Source organism: Elgaria multicarinata, chromosome 1 (assembly GCF_023053635.1).
Source record: "Elgaria multicarinata webbii isolate HBS135686 ecotype San Diego chromosome 1, rElgMul1.1.pri, whole genome shotgun sequence".
Classification (NCBI taxonomy): domain Eukaryota; kingdom Metazoa; phylum Chordata; class Lepidosauria; order Squamata; family Anguidae; genus Elgaria; species Elgaria multicarinata.
Genome location: NC_086171.1, coordinates 69,114,646 through 69,126,164, shown reverse-complemented (window position 1 = coordinate 69,126,164; position 11,519 = coordinate 69,114,646). Strand labels below are relative to the sequence as shown.

Here is an 11,519-nt window from a genome sequence, read left to right as displayed (position 1 = left end):
GTAACAAATTAATAAAAGATATGTGTGAATGACTCCTGTATTCTTGCTTGCAACTATAATCCAACAACCCACCCACCCCAAATACCTAGTTAGGTTAATGGGACTATTTGCAAATAAGTGATCACAGACAGGACTGAAACTTTCACCTGATAGACTTTTTATCTTGTCAACAGGAACACTTCCATATATGGCCAGGCAAGGGACTATGGTGAGCCCTGAAGAGCTGGTTCTGTCAACTAAACACATCTAGGTCCCCTGTGATGGAGGCAAGCAGGCTTGAGAGTGGTGATGTCTGTGGCTGTAGTGTTTGCAGGATCAAAGCCTTGAACTGCAATGTTCCGCTATGTCTCTGCTACTGTGATAGGTTTTTAAGGTTATGAAGCTCTATTTTATGCAGAGGAAAATGTGCCTGCGTTCATTGAAACCAATCATCTTAGGCGCACCCCACTCTGCGTAGGATCAGGCTGTTAGTTGTAAGACTCCTGTTGCTTTATCCAAAAGGACTGAATTGGTTCCAGGTGTGCCGAGAGAGGGTTTGTGCTTCTTAAGAAAGAGGAGAGGCCTTTTTAATCAGGTCTTTGCTGGGCTGTTTTGAGATGCAGCAGCAGCAGCATGGATCTTTGGTTTGGGGTCAAATACAGGAAGGGTGGAAATGACTTAGCTTTCTAGAGCTTGCATTTAAGGATTTAAAAGTTTGAGGTGGGGGGAGGTGGGTAGCTAGTTTATGAAAGGGTGTGGGAAGCAGGGGAGAGCTTAAGACAGGAGACTCTGCATTTGGTTGTGGCTGGTTCCTGGTGAAGAGGGCTCTCTGTTCTGTTTGACTGTCTCTTGGTTCCAGAAGAGGTGTGTGGCCTTCTATTTCCTTTGAGTCATTATCTTTCTCTTCTTCCCTCCTCCTGCTTTTTATACCTATATAAACCTATTTTAACTAGCAAGCCTTATAATAATATTGAACTATAGACCCAGTGGTCTATAGCTTGTTCTATGGGGTAGTTAATGTTGGGATTTGAGGTTATTGTTTTTAAATATTCCTTTAGTAACAATACTAGTGGAACAATATGGAAGTCTGTAGCAGAATTTCTTTTTGCTTTGACTAAGAGGGGTGAAGAGTATCTTGACTGTAATGAACAGAGAAGTGGTGTTCACTCAAATAGTCTTCTGCTTTTTTAGAAGTAGCAATTGGTGATTTGCCATTAAGCAAACTAGGTCTGTAGTGTACCCTGTATACTAACTCAGGTGTTGGCCATGGTGAATTCATTGGGATTTATTTCTGAGTGTAGACATGCATAGGTTTGGGCTATAAGGGCTCCTTCTTTTAACTTTTTTTTAAAAACGTACACAGTTACTTCTTCATTGTATGCTAGGGAAGCAGTGGCCATGGTTGATACTTTAAGTTTCCTGCAAAAACTGAACAGTGTAATTGACTAGGCAGGCTTCACTGGGTTATGTGACTAGTAGTAGAGGGGAAAGAGCATTTGCTTCTGTGTTTATATGGTTCTGTGAATAAAGGACTTATGGAATAAGATCCACAGAAAGAATGGCACTTTGTAAAGTGGTCCCTCAGAGTCTGTTATTGGGACCTTGCCCCCAAACAAACAAATCCTAGAAGGTGTATCTTTCTCTGAGCCTTGTGAAAGGCTTTAAGGTCACAAAGAGGGTGGGGTGTGGAACACTACCCCCACAACAGCCTCTAAAGGCTCTCTAGTGACCAAATGAAGGCATGGGGGAAATGATAGGAAAAGGCTATCTAAATCAGGGGTGGGCAGAAGACAATTCTTCACTCTTTTGGATTTCAGCTCCCAATATTCCTGACCATTGACCATGTTAGCAGGGGCTTATGGGAGATGAAGTCCAAAATATCTAGAGAGCCAACGTCTGCCTACCTGTGATCTAGATGAATTTGTACCATAACAGGGAGTCCAGGATTTGTCTTACCCATAGATAACCCGGGCTGTGAAATAGCTTGGCAAAGGTGAGTGTCATCTTAAACGAGTGCTTGATACCTTATCTGTTTCCAGCCTAGAAAATGAATGCATCCCAAGCCTCGGAAAGTGGACCTTATCCCACAAACCAAAGACCCTTTTTTTATGCACACCCAACAGCGCAGCAACCATTCCACAATCCATGGATCCTTGGCCCTATGTACAACCCATATGGCATCCCAGCAGGAGGTAAGGCAAGCTATAGATGGCTGAGGAAAAAGTATGCCGAGCCATGTATGTGTTCTCTAGCTTTGGTCATCCTCTTCATTTTCAGGAATGGGATTTCATGTCTAATGTTGATATTTTCCCTTGTTTATTTTCTAACTGGCTATGAGTTCTCTCTGACTTCAACACTTGCATTGTGGCATTGCCAAATTAGAGGAACCCCTTCCTGGAATGGATTTGCTTGCTTAACAGGGTGATGCTTTCAGTGGTGCGGCGATAGTAGTGGGAAATGCTTCATCTACTGAACTTCTGCATACTGTATTATCAAGAGGAAGAAACATCTCAATGTACTTTTAAAAAACAACAACCATGCCCCCACTGAACTTAAATTAGGCTTATTTGAAATACATTGGTTAAGCTGTGATCTACAGCATGTTTAGCTGACAATTGGCTCTATTGACATAAATGTGGCTTGCCTCCAAACAAAGTTGTTTAGGATCTGGATCTTGGTATCACAGCCAAGATGAGTATGGTTATCAAGATGAGTCTTCCTCTAAGCTAGCTTACTTGCCGTGTGATAGAAATCCATACATTTTCTCTAAACCTAAAACTGACCAATATTCATTACAAATGTATAATTGCCTCAAGGTTTTCCATATGGTTCTCCACTGGATTACATGGTAAAGTCAGGGCTGGCCATACTACTGGGCAGAGTGAGGAAGTCAACTTAGGCAGCAGGCATTGAAGGGTAGCCAATAATGAAGTACTGTTACTTCTTACAGGACAGATAAAAGGAAGTACTTCTTCGCACAATGCATAGGGAATTTGCTACCACAAGATCTAGTGATGACCACCAATTTGAATGGCTATAAAAAGGGATTAGACAAATTCCTGGAGGAGAAGGGCAACCAGGATGATCAGGGGACTGGAAACAAAGCCCTATGAAGAGAGACTGAAAGAACTGGGCATGTTTAGCCTGGAGAAGAGAAGATTGAGGAGAGACATGATAGCACTCTTCAAATACTTAAAAGGTTGTCACACAGAGGAAGGCCAGGATCTCTTCTCAATCCTCCCAGAGTGCAGGACATGGAATAACGGGCTCAAGTTAAAGGAAGCCAGATTCCAGCTGCCCATCAGGAAAAACTTCCTGACTGTTAGAGCAGTATGACAATGGAATCAGTTACCTAGGGAGGTTGTGGGCTCTCCCACACTAGAGGCATTCAAGAGGCAGCTGGACAACCATCTGTCAGGGATGCTTTAGGGTGGATTCCTGCATTGAGCAGGGGGTTGGACTCAATGGCCTTGTAGGCCCCTTCCAACTCTGCTATTCTATGATTCTGTGATCAATTACTACTAGTCCAGATGCCTCTATGCTGCCTTTAGTATCAGAAGCAGTATGCCTATGAATGCCAGTTGTGGGGAACATGGGCAGGAGAGTGCTCTTGCACTCATGTCCTACCTGTCAGTTTCCTGTGGGCAGCTGGTTGGCTACTGTGTGACCAGAATGCTGGACTAGATGGCCTGTGGGTCTGATCCAGCATGGCTCTTACATTCTTACAGGGGAGTGGGTGGAGGGGAGAGATTCTCAGCCTGAGGTGCAAAATGTGTTAGGCAACCTGCATTAAAGGTCTCCCAACCAAAACAGTAGTAGAAATGGCTATGTCAGTGACTCTGTGTTGACCTGGTCATTTATTACATGGACCCCAGATTCCCACAGTTGTTCAAGCACAGGATCTCCTTGGTACAGTAAGAAGAACTCCATTTCTAGTGAGTTTTATTCCACACAGATGTATGGATACATCATTGTAGGATCCCCTTAGTTTGATTATCTTGCATTTTCTTTCTCTGCATGGAAAAGCAGCACTGACCCCACGCCCAATCTTGCTCTGAGGCCATGTACTGACTGAAGAAGCACTGCATGGAAGTGTGATGGGGCTGACCATGCTATGCTGCCCTGGACTGTCTTACAGTTTCCCCTACTGTATGTTCTGTATGCTGCTGGGGTTGAAGTCCCAATGCATTGGTTCTTTACCGGATGCCAAGGAGGACACAAAGCAAACTGATTTAGTTGCTATTTCAACAATAGATGCAACCATTTTACAACCTTAGAGACATTGTGGCTAGGGTATGCAATTTGTGGTCCTCCAGATGTTTTGGACTATAAGTCCCATGAACCTTGACTAGTAATTATGCTGGCTGGACTGATGGGAATTGTAGCACAAAACATGTGGAGGGCCACAAGTTGCCTGTTCCTGCATTATGGAATGTTCTGAATTAGCTGGTTTTCCCTAATCAAAGTGGATGACATATTGGCTCTTGTTAAAGATCTGATGAGCCATGAGGTTTTTCTATTATGAACTAATATATGTTAGGATTTTATTCTGGCAAATGTTCTATTTCTGTTCTTTTTAGGCTTAAGAAGTGGCAATCCGTATTTTCCGTTTTATTCTGTTCCTCTCCACGAGTACCCTGGATATCTTGTTCAACAGCATCCCATGCATATGAGAGTTAACAGAAGACCTTATTTTAATGGTCATCCACCCTCGCCCATGTTTTATCAAGCCACAAGGTTCAGGCACTATACCCCCGGCAAACGAACAGAGACCAAAGAAACACAGACTGATCCTAGACAGCCTGAAAGTAAACCAAAAAAACATCAGGATTATGGTATAGAAACGAAAGGCTGTGATGCTGGAAATATGGGCTGTGTCCCATCTGGTGTTGGGAAAGGACTCGAAAGTTCCTTGGAAAACCCAGAGAGGGCTGTAACTTCTGCTGTTCCAGAGAGAGACTTTGCCAAGAGCTCTTCAGGTGCTGTACAGTTCCGAAGCCTTCCCCCATCAGGCTACGCCTTTGAGAAAGAGGAAGTAAGAATAGAGTATGCTAATGGTGGTGCCCCTGCCATTCAGCTGTGGAAATCCTTCAAAGAAACCATCCCTCTATATGATGTGGCAAAGAAGACAGTCCCGGAGAACCTAATGCAGAGAGATATGTTTGCTCTGAGCTCCTGTGAAGGAGTTGTATATGGGCCTCGTGAACAAGGAGAGTTGGTGCCAAGTATTCCTTATCCGGAAGAGCAAAAGGCTCTTGAGGATGTCCAGGAGAAGGAGCCTCAAAGTAAAACAAAGTTGGATTCAGAAAAACAGGGAGTTCCAAGCTACAGAACAAAGCCTCCTCTAGACGAAGCCAGAGCAGTGCAGCTGGCTGAACTAACGAGACCTGACCAGCCAAGGACAAGGCAAAATGCACTGTTGTCCAAAAGATCTTCTGGCTTGAAGAGGTCCAGTGGTTCAAAAGCTCCTCAAGATGTGGGCAACCTTATTCGGCAAAGGGAATTATTTCCATCTGGCATGGAGATAATAAGCGATTCTTATTTCCCTCAGAAGTTGGATGAAAACCATGATGTGACCAGTGAAAATTGGGCAGCTTCAGAAAAAAGCCTATGGTGTGATGAGTCGGAGAAATACATTCCTTCTGACAGCTGGTTGGCTTGTTTGGATAATATGGATCCTAACTTCAACTACAATATTTATTTGTCTCAAAGAAAGCGTCCAAGTGTACTCACTCTTACCTCGGATGAGATGTCTTCCATAGATGAAGGCTCTTCAACTGACGATGCACCAATGTCTTATTTTGCCCCTGACTACATGCTTCCGAAGAGTATGTGTACCTTCAAGAAAAGCACAGAGGGTGTGGGGAGAGAGAAAATAAAAAGCGGAGGCTCCCTTAATGAAGATGAGGAAGTGGTAGGGAGTGAGCAGGCCAATACCGGCTACAATCGGAATTTAAAGAGCTACTCAAGAGTCAAAGTTAAAGAGATTTCCACTCGAAGTAGAAAGCTGGGCATTCTCCCTAGGTCATCCAGTAGCAAGCAGCTCTATTCTCTCAAGAAAAAAGCTACAAAGAGCTTGTCTCCATCAGAAGCTGATGATTCTGAAGAATATTGGGTGAAGGAACCCGAGGAGGAAGAAGAGGAAGAGGAAGAAGAGAATGAAGAGAAGGACTACTCGATTCAAGAAGATTCTCTATATGGAACCTTGAATCCTAGCAAAAGCAGCCCCTTCCGGCAAACTGGCCAGCAAGTGCTTTGGAGAATACCTAAAAACGCAGTACCAGCACACTTCATTAGTTGGCCTGCGCAAGAGAAAACGAAAATGACTGGACTACCTACTAAAGTGAAGCGAGAGCAGGAGCAAGAAGAGAATCTCTTTGATGACTACAACTTCTGCCTGAAGAGGCCTGCAGCACAACAGCTAGAAATACTTGAGCACCGAAAAAAATCACCAAAGTATTCAGGTAAGTACAGGCGGGGAAAACTTCTAAAGCAGTGTTAATTTTTTCACACATAGTGGGCCTTGGCAGTTCCAAGAGTGGGAAGGGAACAGAAGCATTTAAGGTACCATTTTACGTACGTACGTGTGTGTGTGTGTGTGTGTGTAAGTAAGCCTCTGTATGTATGACCTACTTCTTGTCTGTTTGAATGCACATCAGCATGGACTTCACACTAATGGCCCCTTATCTGCACCTTATGTACCTATTCTTATGTACCTGCTCATGTAACAGCATCACTCAAATTCAGAATGGTACTGTAATGGAACGTCTTCACAAAAACTAATGTGAAAGAGGCGCCTTTCCTGACTTGCAGCTGGAAATGGCAAATAGCATAGTAAACTATCATGTGGCTGTGATCAGGCTCTGTAGTTAAATCAGTGGATGAGGCAGGAGAGAGGAAATTGCCAGATAGAGGCCCCGTTCAGACAACACACTAAACCATGCTGCTTCACCACAAAATGGTTAACGGAGCGCATTCCATTTATTTATTTTATTTATTTATTACATTTATATACCGCCCCACAGCCAAAGCTCTCTGGGCGGTTTACATTAACCATTTTGTGGTAAAGCAGCATGGTTTAGCGTGTTGTCTGAACGGGGCCAGAGATAGGTGAAGCTTGAAATGAGATGGCCCTAAATACAAGATAACTGAGTTCTAGCGATAAGTCTTCAGTTCAGTAAGGATTTCTGGGTTAAACCACCTTGTATGTGACTCTTTGGGGCCTAAGTGCCCAATGACTGACCAGGATTCTACTTCCTTATGTCTTGGTCAGGAAGGTTACAAGAGGAAGGTAGAAGATTCTCAGCTGATGAATACTGGATAAAAAGTGGTGCCAAGCCCAAGTTTGCTAGCCTGGGACATGGGGGCCTCTCGCCCACAACAAAAAGCAGAGAGACAGGTATGGCTGTGTCCATTATAAAATTTTAAAAATAGCACATTCAAGAATTGCTGTGGCATCAACTGCTTTACTTTGCCCCGATTGCAATTTATTTAAATTTGGTTTTGCTCTCCTTGGCATTCTTAAATGGAGGGAAAACCCACTGGCAAAGTTTTTAGAGCAAGGACTATTAGCGAATTTCTTACCTTATGCAGAGGCAAATGTTGATTTTGGCGTGGAGTGTAAACCCTTCTGGGAGCTGCAGCCAATTGTGGCTTGCTAACTATTATGCCTGCATGATAGTTGCCTGCACTTTATTTTGGGCAAACTTTTAATACACCTTGGGACCAACTTGCATAACAGTCCTTACTAGCACTCCTAAGAATGAGTTAGTCACAGTGTTCTATGGCCACACTAACTTACTGACAAGCTAGCCTTGTACAGTAGGACATTTGAAGTGGGGGAAGAGCCCTGCTTGAACAATAGAGGGGAGGAACAGCTACTTTAAACTGGTTTAATAAAACTGAATCTCTTGAATGCAGAAATGCTCTTTGGTTCAGACTTGTTGTGTGTAGACTCGCCAAAGAACAAGGGGGCGCGTAAACCTCCACACAAACGTAGAGACACAAGACGTGATGCAGAAGTTGAAGAATGGGAGAAGCCTAGAACTACCCGTCGCAAGGGTAAGTGTATTCAATTAGTGAATTCTCTAGTGGCAAGGCCAATTACTTTTGTGCAGTTTTCCCCCTTTCTAGAAGGTTGAAATGCCTCTCCTGAAGCTTAGTTACTGGCAGTAACAGCTAGGGAGGGCATCGGATGTTTTAGATTCCTATGCTGTCTGTCTCTACGAGATTGCAAAAACGCTAGTTAGGAGGTAAAGAAGGCGGTTCTGTGGGGAGGAGACCAGGGTGGCTGGCTTACAAGGGATCATCTGGCCACCTCAGCCTCCTTCCCTCCTGCTTCATAGAACCCCAGCTAGATGGGCAAAATCGCCCATCTAGTAAAAATACAGGGAGAGAGGAGCACAGAGGTGATGATCACTTTGGTGCAGCTCCCGCTCTGCATAGGATTCTTGTCAGCTTCCAATTTTGGAGGCCAATGGGAATTCTGATAGAATTGTGCCATTAGGCTATAATATTTTGGGCCTCACCCCGCCCTCCATTGCAATGTGGCTTTCATTCTGTGCATTATCCCTCATCACTGGGAACTGGCCTCATATTTGTTGTATTTTCCTCTGCTTGGCCTGTTACACTGATGCTGAGTTCAGACAATACAGTCACACCCACTCAGGGGTTAAGGATGGGTTGAGTTTGTGTTGTTGAACCATGGGGTTCTTCTTGAAACATGGGTTTTTGCACTGTTTGAACCCAGCTGCGATAACAAACCTTGATTTGTTAACCCATAGTTCACAGCCCAACAATAAACCATGGTTTCTCTTCATGTGGTCTGTACATGGTTAACAAACTGTGGTTGGATAGCACAGCTGGGTTCAGACATGATAACCTACAGTTCACACTCAGCCCTTAACTATGGGTTATAATTTTGTCTGAACACAGTCTGCATCTAATATTGACGTGAAGAATTTGTGGCTGCAAGCCAGAACAGGGTGTGTGTGTGTCTTCCTGTAGTGGTGTTGGGTATGTTTGCATTCTTGGCATTTATGCCTATTGTGTACTCATACTGGTTGTCCTATGGGCCTCTGTGTTGCTCTCATGCTAAGACTTAAGTCCAACTCAAACGTTAAGAAAAAGAATTTGGCGCAGTCCTCTTGGTCAAAAGCACATACTGTGTTATCTGTACAGCACCATGTACATCGATGGTGCTATATAAATAAATAATAATAATAATAAAATAATAATAAGTAGGGACCATATGTTCCACATTTTTTTAAAAAAACCCAGAATCCTAGGATGATATTCTAGCTTTCAATGGGCAGGGAGAAGAATTTTGGATGATGTCCCCATGTAAATCCTTCCTTCTGACAGACTTGTTCTGAAGTGGCATAACCTTATATTAGGAGGCCTGTATCACATGTATCTAGCTTTAGTTATGCCTTGATGGTGGACAGGATTGGACTGTAAGAGAAAGCATCTCAACTCTTTCAAAGAGATTTTAGGAGCCTTGCAAGTTGGTTGCCAGGTTCTGAAGATGGGTATTGCATTCTCAACAGCCCTGTATAAATGGGCCATGTTTAGATTACCTATTGTATAAGATTTGCAGCTGAATCTCTCGTATAAGGTTTGCAACTGAATCTCAAACAAGTCCTTTACTACAGGGGTGAGGAACCCAAATCCAGCCCTCCTGGGTTTCCCCAGATGGCCACATCCCCCCCCCCCCCCGCCTATGGATTATTGGGTGGTTTTCCAGCTTTCGTGCAGCCTTTGCCCCATTCTCAAAGGTTGAAATGCCTCTCCTAAGGCTTAGTCCCTGTCAGTAAGAGCTTTAAGCCAAAATATCCTGGTTTTTTTGTATTTTAGACCAGCTCCCTTTGCCCCCACCCACCACTGGATTGAGGCCCACAGGAGCTTCCCTGAAATTGAATTCAGCCCTCAGGCTGCAAGAGGTTCCTACCCCTGCTTTAGTATGTCAATGTCTGTCAAACCGTGATTGGATAAATACCAAAATTTGAGAGTCTGCTGCTAGAGGGCAACTTCATATTCTTTTTTTTCTTGTCTATTTTTAAAATGCCTAACCTCCTTCAATATCTTTTGTGCAGGGCGTGAAACAAAGAGATCACTCTATAAAAGAAGATCAGAACTGTGAAAGTGCAAACATTTGCCGGTATCATTCCGTTGAATCATTAGCATTTGGGGGGGGGGGGGAGGCATAAGGAGCTCAGCAGGATTAAAATTGCACTCTAAAGGTTCCTGAGTACACATTGAAAAATATATAAAGTATGACTTGGACACCAAAATTGGACACTTGGTATTGTAAAGAACACAATCAATATTTAAAAAAGAAAATTAAAGTTAAAATTGCACCAATGCGATGTCTTGTAAATAATTTGTAATGCAGTGGTTACGAATACTTGAGTGAGTCTGAGGAAAAAAATAAATTTACATCTAAGAGTCGAGGTAAGCTACACTTCTAGAAAAACGCTCCACACTTCCATCAGCAGTGAGATATCCAGCACCAGCAGGGTTGTTTCCTCTGGACAAGACAGCACTGCAAACATTTTTTAGTACCATGTGTCATCATTTTACATGTATATAGCCTACATGGACTAATCAGTCAACTCTAGTTCCTCTTAAGCTTCCTTTATTTCGAATCTTAGCTTTGCAGTAAATTCATACATGCTTTGATGCACGTTTCTCCTAATATACACACTTCTTAAAAGCAATTTTCTCTAATTTGTAATTTTTGTATGTTCTCACTAATATAAGCATTTTTATGCACACTTTCCCCTAGTGCATGCAGTTTTGTATATATTGGAGAACTGAATCGCAAAATTCAGAAGGTCAAATACTGAAGGAAAACTGCTGTTCAGTTCGTGTATTGGTTCAGCGATTTGGATTTGACAGGTTTGCATCAAAATTCGAACCGAATGAATTTTACCCCTATCTCCAGTCTACCCACAACCAAATGACACAGGTTGGGATCTTTAACTTAGAATCATGGTGTGCTATGACTAAACCTGCATTTCCAGAAGGGGGAATGAGCCATGAGATAGAGATTAGGGTAGTCAAATATTTGGTTTATTTTTTAAAAAAATAGAATTAAGTGCATGGAAAGCATTCAGAGTAAACTGACAATTATTTGGTTAAAGCTATAGTGCAGGCAGGGGATAGGAAGTCGACTGCAAGTGAGAGAGGAAGGCAGTGCTAAATGAGGCGACGGACATCAGGAAAGCAGAATCAGGTTAGAGAAAAGGAGCCAAAATGTAAGTGACACTAGGTTTGAGGCAGTATTGAAAACAGATTAGAGTTGGAGAGATAAAAAAAGGAAACAGGCAGGAAGACACTAGAGTAACAATATTAATCTTCCAGGGACAGGGAGATAGAAGGGGTCTGCAGTGAACCAGCCAGGGAATGGTTAGAGTGTTGGACTTGGGATATCTGGTTCTAGTCCCCACTTGGCCATAAAACTCACTAGGTGACTTGGGCCAGTCACCGGCTCTCAGCCCAAACTACCTCACACGGTCATTATGAAGATAAAATGGAGA

General features: G+C 43.1%; 1 protein-coding gene across 1 annotated transcript; it reads left to right on the top strand.

Annotated features, from left to right (window-relative positions):
- Positions 1-2,026: 2,026 nt before the first annotated feature.
- LOC134397001 (uncharacterized) lies at positions 2,027-10,120 on the top strand. Its single transcript, XM_063123630.1, has 5 exons — positions 2,027-2,171; positions 4,560-6,443; positions 7,253-7,378; positions 7,900-8,040; positions 10,074-10,120. Exons 1-5 carry the CDS (start codon positions 2,027-2,029, stop codon positions 10,118-10,120), a joined length of 2,343 nt encoding a protein of 780 aa, XP_062979700.1.
- The last annotated feature ends 1,399 nt before the right edge of the window (positions 10,121-11,519 follow it).